At 36.6% G+C, this 15839-nt stretch overlaps 1 protein-coding gene across 1 annotated transcript in view; it reads left to right on the top strand.

Moving 5' to 3' along the window:
• The window catches only part of LOC127871189 (guanylate cyclase 32E-like), a 59013-nt gene extending 43658 nt beyond the window's left edge, over positions 1-15355 (top strand). Inside the window, exons 11-21 of the mRNA XM_052413931.1 lie at positions 2162-2491; positions 3960-4031; positions 4723-4888; positions 7106-7255; positions 7426-7597; positions 7926-8066; positions 8985-9108; positions 10868-11111; positions 11769-11867; positions 12813-12904; positions 13282-15355. Of these exons, the coding sequence (XP_052269891.1) occupies positions 2162-2491; positions 3960-4031; positions 4723-4888; positions 7106-7255; positions 7426-7597; positions 7926-8066; positions 8985-9108; positions 10868-11111; positions 11769-11867; positions 12813-12904; positions 13282-13830 (2139 nt within the window). The 3' untranslated portion in view covers positions 13831-15355. The remainder of the gene's footprint in view (positions 1-2161; positions 2492-3959; positions 4032-4722; positions 4889-7105; positions 7256-7425; positions 7598-7925; positions 8067-8984; positions 9109-10867; positions 11112-11768; positions 11868-12812; positions 12905-13281) is intronic.
• The last annotated feature ends 484 nt before the right edge of the window (positions 15356-15839 follow it).

Genomic DNA, 15839 nt, shown 5'->3' with positions numbered 1-15839 from the left:
CGTGGCTATATGGGTGTGCGTTAAATGTTGGTCCAGATTGATAAACGTGGCTATATGGGTGTGCGTTAATGTTGGTCCAGATTGATAAACGTGGCTATATGGGTGTGCGTTAAATGTTGGTCCAGATTGAAAAACGTGGCTATATGGGTGTGCGTTAAATGTTGGTCCAGATTGAAAAACGTGGCTATATGGGTGTGCGTTAAATGTTGGTCCAGATTGAAAAACGTGGCTATATGGGTGTGCGTTAAATGTTGGTCCAGATTGAAAAACGTGGCTATATGGGTGTGCGTTAAATGTTGGTCCAGATTGAAAAACGTGGCTATATGGGTGTGCGTTAAATGTTGGTCCAGATTGAAAAACGTGGCTATATGGGTGTGCGTTAAATGTTGGTCCAGATTGAAAAACGTGGCTATATGGGTGTGCGTTAAATGTTGGTCCAGATTGAAAAACGTGGCTATATGGGTGTGCGTTAAATGTTGGTCCAGATTGATAAACGTGGCTATATGGGTGTGCGTTAAATGTTGGTCCAGATTGATAAACGTGGCTATATGGGTGTGCGTTAAATGTTGGTCCAGATTGAAAAACGTGGCTATATGGGTGTGCGTTAAATGTTGGTCCAGATTGATAAACGTGGCTATATGGGTGTGCGTTAAATGTTGGTCCAGATTGAAAAACGTGGCTATATGGGTGTGCGTTAAATGTTGGTCCAGATTGAAAAACGTGGCTATATGGGTGTGCGTTAAATGTTGGTCCAGATTGAAAAACGTGGCTATATGGGTGTGCGTTAAATGTTGATCCAGATTGAAAAACGTGGCTATATGGGTGTGCGTTAAATGTTGGTCCAGATTGAAAAACGTGGCTATATGGGTGTGCGTTAAATGTTGGTCCAGATTGAAAAACGTGGCTATATGGGTGTGCGTTAAATGTTGGTCCAGATTGAAAAACGTGGCTATATGGGTGTGCGTTAAATGTTGGTCCAGATTGAAAAACGTGGCTATATGGGTGTGCGTTAAATGTTGGTCCAGATTAAAAAAAAAGTGGCTATATGGGTGTGCGTTAAATGTTGGTCCAGATTGAAAAACGTGGCTATATGGGTGTGCGTTAAATGTTGGTCCAGATTGAAAAACGTGGCTATATGGGTGTGCGTTAAATGTTGGTCCAGATTGATAAACGTGGCTATATGGGTGTGCGTTAAATGTTGGTCCAGATTGATAAACGTGGCTATATGGGTGTGCGTTAAATGTTGGTCCAGATTGAAAAACGTGGCTATATGGGTGTGCGTTAAATGTTGGTCCAGATTGATAAACGTGGCTATATGGGTGTGCGTTAAATGTTGGTCCAGATTGAAAAACGTGGCTATATGGGTGTGCGTTAAATGTTGGTCCAGATTGAAAAACGTGGCTATATGGGTGTGCGTTAAATGTTGGTCCAGATTGAAAAACGTGGCTATATGGGTGTGCGTTAAATGTTGGTCCAGATTGAAAAACGTGGCTATATGGGTGTGCGTTAAATGTTGGTCCAGATTGAAAAACGTGGCTATATGGGTGTGCGTTAAATGTTGGTCCAGATTGAAAAACGTGGCTATATGGGTGTGCGTTAAATGTTGGTCCAGATTGCATATAAGAAGTTCGTGTTCGAATATGTTTATTGTTGCGTGATATGTAAACCTTCGATGTGCAACTGTATTCATTCTTAGAAATGAAAGCCCTCGTTGTTTTGTTTCGTTTAAAATTATTTTAACATCCTATGCCTAATGAATAATTGATCGATCGATTATTATATGCAATACTATTCTATTGTTCATTGATTATGTCTGCAATATTTCTTCCAATCGTTATAAATGATATTTGTTTCATAAATATAATATATAATGCATATAAATGTATGTACAAATATAATATTTAAACAACATGGGCTTTGTTATATGAGAATAGGGCTTAAGTCACGTGCGTTAAGTATTCTACCAGGCTAATCAGCGACGAAACTTTCCGATCAAATGGCATTTTTCGTTTACATAAAGTGTCTTTTAAGCGAAAATCGCGATTGGGCGGAAATTGTCGCCCATATTAATCAGTGCAGACGACACTTTACGCACATGCATTTATCACAGTTTTCTCATAATGAGGCCTATACAATAACACAACGTTCGGTATGGTTGCAGAGGAAACGGTCCAAGAGCCATCCGTTCAAGTTCATATTTTCCTACGATAACGAGTCGGAGCGAACCACGCTGCTTGGTGAGGAAGTCAAGCGAGACAGCTCGTTCAGCAGCGCCAGGGCCCAACGCTGCCTCATCGGCTGCTACAAAGGCACCGTGGTGTCCATAAAGCACATCTCGAAGCCCCACGTTGAGATCGACCGAGATCTCAAGAAGCAGTTGCAGCTTCGCAAGGAGCTCAACCATGACAACGTGGCTCGCTTCATCGGCGCATGCGTGGAGTCCCCGCATGTGTACATCCTGACCCAGTTCTGTCAGAGAGGCAGCTTACAAGTAAGTCAGCAGACAACATGATGTGATGCGGGGATAACGTAATCTCGAAACGTTCGCAGTAATAGTTTTGCTAAGTATAAAAATATTTGTGATGCGATCTCGCATTTTTTTAATTGCTTTTCGTCGTTTCAAAGAACGCTGTCACAATTCGTGCATTAACGGAACTTTTATGCACTTAAAGGGGCCTTTTCACAGATTTTGGCATGTTTTGAAGTTTGTCATTAAATGCTTTATATTGATAAATATTAACATTGGATATAAAAAGCTCCAGTAAAAATCAAGAATAAAATTTAAAAAGAAAAAAAAAACATTAGCAATGCTCGAACCACTGACCCCAAGAGTCCGGGAGTAAAAAGTCTCCTACCTAGACCACTCGACCATTCTTCCGAATACAATTACATGTGTATTTTATACTTCATGTAACCAATCCTCGTAGTTTCACAAAATATACCGACAACAACAGAACTCTCCGAATTATTAATTCGTTTCGCGTTGCAACGCTTTATAATTTTCGGGTTTTTAAAACGTCAAAAGATGCATATAATGGCTATTTTAGAGCATGGTAAATGTTCGGTATTACTGTTTTCTCACAAATATCATAACTAAAACGAAAATTTGCGAATCTGAGTAAACTTTTTTCAATTTTGTCAATTTACCCAAACGTGAACAGGCCCCTTTAAAAGCTTTGTGTTAACGACTACATAAAGTATAAACAAATAATCTTCGAGTCTTTTGTTTCGTCTTTGTTTCACCGAATTACGCATCAGTATTATTTTGTATAAAGGAAGTTTCCTCTTAACAAAAATCTATTTTTTTTTCAAAATCAAACAACATATCAGGTTTAGGAAAGAGACTACCCATGATGCATGAAGTGTGAAATTTAATAAGCATTATACGCCCCAAATTAGTGTTTTTCCCAATTTATATAGCACACTCCGAAAAACGTCTATTCGGAAATGAGATTGCATTTTATTTTGTCAATACCAATATAAATCTAATCTTGTCATTAAACAGTTTTATGCTTAATTTGTGAACAATTTCCCCAAACAGTTTAAGCTATTTCCTGTGATAAATCTAGCTGCGTTATAAAATAAATTCCTTCGCGACTTGTTCTCACGAAAGATAGTCGAGGGATTCGACGATATTTGCCGGCGCATACACTAGCGCTTAATCCGCATACATTCACCTGTTTCACATAATAGAACGTATGCTATTTCTTATGTGGCAAGCCTATAAGTCGACTCTTTCTTATAAACTAATCTGCAATAAGCGAGTCCTTATTATCATACTTATAATGTAAATAAGTTTACAAAACTGTCAAGAGACGTTTGCAAATAGGTTGTGATCTTTGATTTTTACGCATTACAAGCAATGTGAAACATATAAAAAAATGCTCTGTCCATGAACTATTTACGAAACATGCAATCAATGCTTACAATTGCCAACTTCCAATCTTTTTCTTCTTCAGGACATTCTGAATAATGAAGATTTCAGTCTGGATGATATGTTCGTATCCTCTCTGGTGTCCGACCTTATCAAAGTAAGTTTCTTAGAAAAGTTTGAAGATGATCAACATTAGATGATAATTATATGTTATTTCTAAATTGATTAAAAAACTAAATCAAGCGCTTTTTCGGCTTTTGTCGTATTCCTCCCCTGTGTACAAGGTAACAATTTGTCATTTTTGCGTTTTATAGTGTGGGTACACCTTATGCCTTCTATGTGTGTATGGTAGCACTTCTTAGTTGTTGCGTAATTTAGTTTGCGTATACCTTATGCCTTCTCGGTGTATAGGGTAGCAATTCGTAATTTTTGCGTTGTTAAGTGTGCGTACACGTTTTGCTTTTACTGTGTGAAAAGTAGAACTTAGGGATATGTTGCGTAATTTAGTGGCGCAATCCGTATTCATACTCAGTGTGCAGGATACAATTTCGTTATTGTTGAGTTGTTTTGTCGTCAATAAAGTATGCATTTTCCGCGTGCAAAGTTTAACGTCGTTAATATTGCGCTTTTATGTGTGTATTATGTATGTCTTCACTCTGTTGAACTTCATAATGTTAACGTTATTAAGTTTGCGTTTACTTGATTCCTTCCCTGTTTATATATTACTTCGTTATTGTTGATTTATTTAGTAAATAAAAATACCAAATGCATTTTCCTTGTTCAAGATAAAATTTCATAATTGTTACGTTATTTAGTATGTGTACACATAATTCCTCTTCCGCGTGCAGGGTATGACGTTCATCCACGACAGCGAGATCCATTACCATGGCAACCTGAAGACCAGCAACTGCCTAGTGGACGCACATTGGGTTCTCATGGTTACGGACTTCGGAATACACAGGCTAGGGGACGGGCGCGCTAGCAGCTCCCCGGACCCACAGAACTATTACGAAAGTAAGTCGCCCTCCCCACAAAACTACTATGAACGTATTGAATCTTATTAAATAAACGAACTTACGTCATATTAACACTGATTCAGATCAAAGAAATAAAATTCCGGTAAACTATGGAAATATATTTCTCCAACACTACTGTGTGTAGTAACTTCTTATTGTTGAATTGTTTATGCACACTCTTAGATTAGATGACTTTGTTTAAATTTCTAATGTATATTATATTGAAATAATTCAGAAAGCTCCATTAAGCTCGCTATACAATTTAACAAGGCCATATTAAAGATATTGAAAGTGTAACAACCTTACCCAGACGTGTGTGTAGTTATGATATATTTTTACATTTTTAAGATCGACATAATACGAACACATTAAGGAATCAAATACGTATTTGTAGTGAGTCACCAATTACAGAAAGATATTTCAAGTTTGTAGGTAGTTTTGTCTTATCACGAATTGTTAGCATACGAATAGATTTGTATTATGTGAAACATCCTAATTATCGCTAAATAACGGTTAAGCGATTGGTGACTTGCCATAATTATGTGAAAACATGCTACCCAACGGTTTACCTCCTGCTGATGTATGGTTAGACATTACACCGGTTAAGAAAATAAATGGTTACGTTATTTATTCATTCGTATTTACATACTGCTTACATGATATAGGAAAAATGTTTCGCCCACAATTAATTCGGAAATGCAATTACCTTATAATAGGTCACGATGCTAATAAACGACCTCATTAAGCAGTCGTTTCTGCGAAAATTTTCTGAAATATCAGCTCGCATACATTACACTCATGCATTTTTAGTTTAGGGCCTATATAGTTCTAATTGTTATGTGATTTAAGATGTGGATTTATCTCATGTCTCATGAAAAACTTAAATGAGTTGCGGTTTGCCATCCCCAGTATATTTGAATACTCTCAAATAAGTTTTATCTAAAAATTAATCAAAACAACCCTATTCTGAGTTTGTATGAACGAGGTATTTTTATGTATTTCGTCCCCTTGAGTTCAAATTTCAAACTGTCGTATCTCTTTACGCGTAAATACATTCAGGGCTACTTTTGTTTGGGGTGTTACATCACACCTAGAAGTTTTTTTTATACCTGAAAACATCGTCATATTACCAGATAAATCTGACATAATTAGTTCTCAATTGTCTTAATGATAAAACAAGGATGAATGTTCGTTTTGTGGACATGATTAACTGATTTTAACCAAATGATAGAAATGCTTTGTCGTGAACATTACTAGGAACACGGCATCGAATGGAAATTGCTTAAAATGATAGAAGACATGTAAATCTTGCGTTGCGCATGGTTCGCAATACTCAGACTATTTAATTTTGCAATTACTTTTCGGCAGAGTTAGGTAATGTCACTATAATCTTCTTTGTTTAGTGAAGATTTAGAGTTGTATTGACCATGGAGTCCATCATCAGGATTGCATATTTTTAGAGCGCACGTATTTTACTGCTGTTTGCTCGAATAACATTATTATACACGCCTATATTTTAAAAAATAACTTACGTCACAACAAATTCATCAATTGCTTGGAGGATTTCGGCCCAACAATTCGGACTAAGCGAGGGAATCAAAAACCTCTAAATTCCATCTGTGATATGTCATTCATATGAATATAACATATCTTCAAAACACATTTTAAGTATAGTTCCATCCATGAACTTTTGAAACAATTTAGCTCAGGTTTTTGTCAATGAATTGTCTTAAGGGCAATGTACGTAGTTTCTACACCGGTACATTCATTCAGCATGCGTCAATAACTAAAGACGTACCTTCAACAATCTGAACCGACCAGACACAGCCACTATATTCAGTTCATTTGATAGGACCACAGTAGTTAAACAGATCAGACACTATTAAATTGAGGAGCTTTGGCCACTGAACGAAATCAAATACACACATATCTGTAACATTCATATCCAGAGCTACTTGAGGAAAAACAAAGGTGTTTTTTTGTTAAATGCAGCGATTGAGTAGCATGATCTGTTTTGGCAAAACAACTTGGGTAAGGGGCGAAATTGATAATTCGATTTAAATTCAAAATAAAAATATTTGTATTTCTTTTATACGAACTTTTGAATTCATATGACCATCTTATCGCTTTGTTATGGCCTTCGTGCAAACTATAATGCCATTAGAAACGTTTCAAATATAATTATGCCAATAGAGTTATTTTAATACAAACTCAGCTTTATTGTGGCGCGCACCGGAAGTACTCAGAAGCACAAGCCGAGAGGCTGTGGGCACGCAGAAGGCTGATGTGTACGCGTTCTCGCTCATCCTGTACGCGCTGATAGGCCGGAAGGGACCGTGGGGAGACACCGAGTATTCCAGCAAAGGTAGCCAAGCTTGTTTAAACCATGGATGATAATTAATTCAAATTAACCTTAACCCTTACACAGACGGCGGCTGTTATTGAACTTGTTTCTTAGAAATAGTCCTGATGCTTGAAATCTTCAAATACCGTATGACATGTAATAGAAAGGCACGATTGCCTTGTTTAATTTAGAAATGATTGAGCTACTACGGAGCGAGAGTCCCTCGATTAGACCGGAGATGGCAAGCCTGGCGTGCGAGCCATACATAAGCGGCTGCATCCGGGACTGCTGGGCGGAGGATCCGGATATGAGACCATCATTCAAGGACATCCGCGTGAAACTGAAGCCGATGTTACAGGGAATGTAACTGACTTAGAATAAAAACATTTCACCCACGAACGAATATTGTACTTACTATTATTAGTATTGTGAAAGTTATAACAACAATAGCCATTATAATAACAATAACTATTATTATTATTTTTTTTTTATTTTATAAATGTTGTAAGTATATTACATTTTACGATTTCACAATCACTAAATTATGTCTTTAAGTTTCGGCAACTTTTAAGCATGTGTTAATAAACGTATCATCAAAACTCACGTTTTTTACTTCTGCTCAAACGTCCAACATATTGGAAAACACGTGTACATTATTTCAGCAAGTCTGACATTATATGCCTGGTTTCAGCAAGTCTAACATATTGGACAACATGCTGTGGATGATGGAGCTATACTCCAATAATCTGGAGAGTCTGGTCGCTGACCGCACAGAGTTGCTGTTCGAGGAGAAAAAGATGACAGAGAACCTGCTGCTTAGGATGTTGCCAAGGTAACAGAGAACTTGCTACTTAGTATGTTGCCAAGGTAACATAGAAAAGGCTACTCAGAATGTTGCCAAGGTAACAGAGAACCTGCTGCTCTTGATGTTGTCAAGGTAACATAGAACCTGCTGCTCAGGGTTTTGCCAAGGTAACCTAGAATCTGCTGCTCAAGATGTTGCAAACGTAATCCACCTGGATCACCTGAAAATGGTATGCGTATAGCCAGTAAAGTGCAGATAAAGAGAAAAAAATCTCAAAAACTCATGTCCACTTTAACTCCGAGTTAAATGTGTAACTTCCCTCTCCATTCATTTAATGATAAACAATACAAAAGTGTTTGACAATATTGATAGTCGTTTGATATTCTGTCCTTAATTTAGTTACTTATTTGTTTCATCACTGGTAATACACATGCACATGTTAGCCTCGCTTAAGAAAAACGATGACCTTTAGTTTATTACATTATATTTCTACATGATGCATTTTCCAAAAAGAATATTAGATTTCCATGTGATATTTTTGAACATCGATAAAATGCCGCCTGACTAGACTGATTTTGCATATGATTGAATTTGTGGACCCGGTAATCTACAATACAACACTTAGTTATATTCTTGAAGAAACTTTTTGTTATGATTTTGCAACTTGATATGAATTGCATTGATCGTATTTTACATCGTTTTAACGATTTTGATTGTACAGTTGTGTTGACATTACACATGTATCAAGTGTGCACGGCCTCATGCATGTAGTCTAAACAAATTTTCTCAGTTTTATTTATAACTAAATTTAATATGTTTGTAAATGCGTCAAAATATAAATAATTTAGTTTTTAGACTAACATGAATAAGGAAAATAAAACGATTGACCGCGGCTGAACAATTCCAATGCATAAAGCACAAATACATTTATTTTTCAATCATCAGGTTCGTTGCTGAGCGGCTGAAGAAAGGTGAGCCAGTGGTGCCGGAAGTGTACGAGAGCGTCTCCATCTACTTCTCGGACATCGTGGGCTTTACCGCCCTGTCAGCGGAGAGCACGCCTATGGAGGTCATCACGAATACAATTAATAGTTGCATCCAAATTTATGTTTGTCCATAAGAATATATATATATATATAAATATAAATAAATACATAAATAAATAAATAAATATCTAAATAAATGAATAAATATATTGATTTCAATCGAGTTTTATAAAGTTATCATGATCGAATTTATTTTATGTGTTGTATTATATTTCCTGAAGAGTAAAATAAAGACTATTAGTGTGTCCCTCACATTAAACGTTAATTCTTTGTGTGCTTTAGTACAATACATAATAAAATATTGCGATGGAAGCCAAAACAACACACGTTTATCTGTAATGATTGCATCAAAATAAAATCATGAATGGGTCAAACATTTTTATAGCTCTCCTGAGCACGACGTTATCAAGGGTTTATATTGTGATAAGTCTACGTACGGCGTCGATCGTCGGTCATTGTGCTTCCTTAACCTGCATCACTCTACAGGTCTCATTGTGTGCTCATTTTTGATTAAACATCGTCAGAATGTGTATCTTTTCTAATTATATTCCTAGTTCGAATATGTGTCACGTGAGTAAAGGAAAGAACAGAAAAACAAAAATCGCATTGCAGTTATAATACCTTAAACTGAACTGTATCTAAATCATCCTATCTTTCTATCGGTCTATTGGGCCATATATTTGTCCGTCCGTTAGACAACACTTGTCCGGAAGTTTTATCTTAAACTTTTGAACATACAACATTAACACTTGCATTATTCTTCGTAAAAAGAAAGTTGTTATTTCAACATAACAATTACATTTTATGTTTTCGCTACAAGCGAACTTCATTTTAAAACAATAGCATTACATTTTATATTTGATTGAAATGCATAGACCAAATTATTCGTAAGCTCAATTTTTATAAAAAAAAATTATCTTCATAATTGCGTATTCAGAGGGTTAACTGTAAATGCGAAAAAAAACATACAACGGATAGATATTTAGTAATGTTTATTGAACAATAGTATGCTTATATTAAATGGCTGAATGCATATCTTAAATAACCACACATTTTGCGTAGGCAGCCATCAAACCATATTGTCTGATTATACCGCATACCTCTTAACGACCAAACAACACGCACTACTTTTTTATTGGCGCAGTGGCCCGCGCGGCTATAAATTTACTGCCAACTCACGACGATAATTTGGACTATCACGCGATGAGACATTCTGTAACCCAGAAGAAAGAAAGAAGTCGAATGTTTATACTTCATCTAGTTTTTCCAGCGAAAAATGAAAGAAACCTCAAGTTCTACTCGATAGATAACACATTGCATGTTTGCCTTTAAAGAATATATTTGAGATATTGATGAAATCAGATTCATTCACCATTTACACACTTGGAATGGTAGGGCGGCGGTCGGTCTCTGATAGAAATTGTCAATAATAGAAAGTAGAGCTCACTGTGACTAAATTATACTCAAAAACCATTCTTATATACTAGTCACATAATTAACTAAAGCAACAGTACACACTTATCTTTATATTGCTTTTATTACAAACCCATAGCATAATTAAATATATTTATCATTTATTTTGTATCAATTGCAAAACGTTTGGCATATTTTGTTACAGTTCAAATAATATATTTGTAACTGTAATGAGTTTGTAATAAACAACTCAAGCGAAGCACAAGTCATTATCGCTGGTTTAGTCGTTAAATCTTAAACTATTTCAAACGGATACAGATCAAATGTGTCGTTAGACGTTTATGAAACGGTGCTCCTGATTGCCCACAGGTTGTATGCATGCTAAACGACCTATACACGTGCTTCGACGCCATCGTAGAGAACTTTGACGTCTACAAGATTGAGACAATTGGTGACGCGTATTTCGTCGTGAGTGGTCTGCCCTTGAGAAACGACGACCTGCATGCGGGCGAGATAGCGTCTATGTCCCTGCGCATGCTCCAGCAAATAAAACGCTTCAAGATACGTCACAGACCTAACGACACACTCAAGTTGCGGATCGGTCTTCATTCGGGTGTGTGCTTTGATTCGGCTGAGTTCCATATCGTTTAATTATTCGTCATATTTTTAAAATGAATGAAAAATACAATTGAACAAAGATAACATAATTTTATAGTTAAAACATACAAAAAATAAAGTGTTGTACTTAAAGCTTTGTAACAACATTAAATATTAAAGTTAACATATGGTGCAAATATTTTTCGTAGCCGGTGTTGTGGGCATGAATATGCCGATATACAAGCTGTTCAATTATTAAACCTCATTTTCTTTGTTCAATTATAAGACCTCGTTTGTCCTGGAGTACCTTGCATGCCCTGTGTGATGGGCCGCCTGATGATACCTCCTTTCTATTGTTCAATGATAATACCTCTTTCCCCCCGTTAAATTTAATAACGCACATCCCCTGTTCAAGTATAATGCCTCTTTTTTCCTGTTCAATTATACTACCTCTTTTTTCTGTTCCATTTCATTAACTTATTTCTCCTTTTAAGTATAATACATGCCTTCCCCTTCAGGTCTCTGCGTGGCTGGTTTGGTGGAACTGAAGATTCCGCTCTACACGCTGTTAATACCTCAGTTTTTCCTGTTTTATTATATGACTTCCTTTTTCCTGTTCAATTATAATACCTCATTTCCCCTGTTCAGGTATAATACCTCCTTTCCCCTGCAGGTCCTTGCGTGGCCGGAGTGGTGGGTTTGAAGATGCCGCGCTACACGCTGTTCGGTGACACGGTGAACACAGCGTCCCGCATGGAGTCCACGGGTGTTCGTGAGTAGCAACTTCACTCGTTATATCTTCAATATATATAATCTATTTACTTATTTATTTATTTTTAATTATTTATTTATATGTTTATGTATTTACTTATCTATTTATACAACTACGCAAAATTATTAATGGTTCCGTGACCAGAATATATTTTCGAATGTGTTGCGTAATTCGATGAAACAAATATAGACACAACCCGGGAGTTATTTTTGTTATTTTTTTCAGATCCGTAAAATAATCGAATAAACAAGAGACTTCAATCTTTCTTATATATCTATGATGCCTGTACATGACAGGAGTCCTGTTTTTTAAATAAAAAATAAGATCCCTCTAGCTGTCTGGTGTAACAATATTAACATAATGTGAATATATTAATGTAGATTGAAATACCAGACGGAAAAAGAGCATATCCATGGGTACCGCGCATCATAAACAGGAAGAGTATAGGAAATTAAACAAGAAGACTAAACTCGAAATTACATTTTCGCCTGTTGGATTGATAGTTCATCTGAAAATTATCTTGATAAATTAATGTATGAACTGACAAAGCGTCACATAATTATTATATTTTTTCTGTAAAAAGAAGTTTTTTCAATATGATATGATATGATATAACGTTACTGTTACTCAATCTTGTTTTAATAAAAGTTATGATTTAAAAGTTTCATACTATGCAAATCTAAAATGAGTAAATTAAATACTGAACTACCAATGTACGTTATAATCAATGTTGTACTGTTTTGGCAATCGGTCACTTGCCATAAATAAAGGACCACGAACGTGTGTATAATAGTAATGCAATAATGCTGGAGCAACTGGAGTTTCATTTCTTTATATTATACAATTTGCAACCACCTAATGCGTAAAGGTTATTGTTCCAACGATAGATACACATTTCACCCGCCCTAAAACAGCAGTTCATTTGCGGTCGGCATCTGTTTTCAGCCCTGAAGATCCACTGCAGTGAGACTATCACGTGTCTGCTAAGGAAGCTGGGAGGCTACCAACTCACTGAGCGAGGCCTCGTCAACGCCAAGGTAAGAACACCCCGCACATGAAGCGTTTGGGCATGAATAACGTGTCTGTCGATATCTTTTCATATGGAAAGAACAAATAACGTATATTCATTTATTTGTTTGTTTGAACGTTTGAACATGCGTTAGATTTAATAGTATTGAGATTTATTACGTCGAAAGCCAGAGCTGTTAGACATGTTTGTGTACATTGCTTGGGTCGTTTCCGTAAGAGGTTGCAAAAGGTGATAACGAAGCACGCCAAACTTAGTGAGTCACTTATCTTTTATTGAAAAGTCAATACGCGCCCTTGCTTCTTTCATTAACTCGTTGTTTGTTATAGATGGTACATTTGACGATCAATTCTGCACTTTATGATACATTTGATGATATTCGCACAGGGTAAAGGCGAAATGCTGACCTATTTTCTTGAGGGTGAGGACGAATCTCACCGACAGAGGCGCATCTCTAACACCCGCCTTTCCGGTAAAATCACGCCAAATGGAGACCTCAATCCAGCGGGCGAGACCTTTGGCGCGCCTATCATTATTCCACTGTATTGGACCAATGGATTCACTAACAGCTCACGTGACCTCTCCCCGGTGTTCCCGAACTACAATCCCAACATTCCACTAATAGAGAACTGTGCTAGCCCCGAGGAAAATCTGTTTGACAAAGCTTTCAATGCGCATCACGCTCCCTCTCAGAAAGGTATGCAGCGGAGCGGTTCCACGCAGCATCCTCATGCTCTCAACTCAACATGCAACTTGAAACTTCAGGATCTGACGACCGGCAACCAGGCGGCCAAACTTCCGACCAGACTTGGGAGACAGATATCGGAATCGGTCGACGGTCGACAAACTTCAGAAACCTTGAATAAAATAACGCTGGGACTGCTGCATAGAAATGTATCATTCCCATCGAACATGATTGCAGAGGACAGCGTCTGATAGGGAGGCGACCATCCAGACACATTGTTTCTTGAACCCTGTCACATCCGTAGTTGCACTATGGGACTCGTGACGATTATAACACGGCGTCATAATGCGAGTCGTTACAGAAGCTCATTTAACTGGAACATGTTTGTCTCTGATGAAAATAATTGCTCACGACTCGGAGCCGGCATCCACGAGTACTAAGGAATAGCATTGTAAATGTGTTGCCACCAACCTAACACGGTCGCCATCATGCGATACTTGATAAAACACTTATACTTAATACATATTACATACTCTGGAAAAATGGAGTTTAATGAATGAGCGTATAGTGTCGTTTCACATGCTTATGAAGGACGACACTTTCCGCTTTTATAGAATTTTTCATTTAAGGGAAATCTATAATTAGCGACAATCAATTTAAGGCAGAAACTGTTGTCGCTGATAAGCCTGTGCAGACCAAAACACTTTAAATGTTAGTGTAAACCTATGTCACCAGTTTTAAATTAAATTTTAATAGCTTACTAGTATGCACAGCATGTTAAACAATTACGCAACTGCATCATCTTTTTACTTCCGGAAAGCAGAATATATTATGTTGTTGCTTAATTATGAGGCTGTTATAATAGAAAAAGTACACGCTTGGACACATACAGTAGTTTATTTAAATGTCCATACTTTTCCTATATGAATATTGAGTGTTTTGTATATATATATAATATTTGTGTATGGAAGTATGGAAATATTTTCAGACAATACTCCTCTCGACTATGTTATACCCGAACTTTGGAAGAAAAAATGTTACGTATGGTCTCTAATCACAATTCCTTAAACTGAGATGCGACGATGCAACAGAAACTGTGACGTTAAATTGCGATTTGTAGTTTGATGTTTAACGCAGCTTTAGTATCTTTGTTAGCAGCATTTGTAGATTTCTTAGGTAGTTGTTCATAGATCATGTATTTTGTTTGTTCGCGTAATTGTTAGTGTTACGTTTAATTAAGAATCATTCAATAAATACTATGCTTACATAAGATCTGTATGTTAGGCTGTTTATGTTAGATTTGTTAATGTCAACAACATTAATTGTAGGTTACATTTTTGCAATAAGAAAATCCTTAGGATATGTACGATGCTGACATAAACATATTGGTTCTTCACTGTTAAACGAAGTCCTATCTTGCTCATTAATGCTCGTTATGGTTGCCATATTAAGATGTGTGGTGATTATGTAACAATGTGATCATCTTTTTGCCAAACGAGGTTACTCTGACAGGTAAATGTTGGTTGTTTTATATTCCGTATATGCGCTACAATATTACACTATTGTAATAATGTTTGTACTCGTAATTAATAAAACGATTAGTGCATGCACATGTGGTGTTACGTTTGCGTTTAATGACAGTTGTGTTTTGTTTTCTATTTAAGCTGTGATAATTACCCGACAATCCATTTCAAAATCTTCGACAGTCCTTATATTGATTCTTTGTTAGGTATATGGATGGTTGTTGAATGATATTGTGATTAATTATCTTTGTAGTTCCACACTAAGACTGTGATCTAATCTTGTTTAATATAAATTGAAATAAAGTTAGTTTTGTCAACCATTTGCTATTTTTTCCGTCCGAAAATACCCAAGTAAAGTTTATCATTGAAATTAACCTGGAAGACTTACTGCATACGTTACTGAATACACAAGTAGCGTTGAAAACTGTGTATGCGAAACACGTTACGTCGCATGCACGTATAAACGTGCACATGCTTGTTTGTATTGCTCTTATGTGAATTGTATTGAATTGTGGAACTTGTATGACTGCCGCTCAGCTGCCTATTACTCAAAAACTTGCAAGTACTGCTTTGTGCAGTCCTGACAAGCACACTCAAAATGTAGATCGTTGCGTTTACATACCTTCATATCATATGCAAATAATAACGCGTTTACTCTGTATTATGATGTGCATTGTACCTGGATTGTGACATTCTGGCGTGATACTGTTTCTGAGCAAGGGATACTGCCACCACTT

This window comes from Dreissena polymorpha, chromosome 3 (assembly GCF_020536995.1).
Source record: "Dreissena polymorpha isolate Duluth1 chromosome 3, UMN_Dpol_1.0, whole genome shotgun sequence".
NCBI classification, from domain to species: Eukaryota; Metazoa; Mollusca; class Bivalvia; order Myida; family Dreissenidae; genus Dreissena; species Dreissena polymorpha.
Note: the sequence above shows the minus strand (reverse complement) of the source record. Positions and strands in the feature narration are given on the sequence as shown.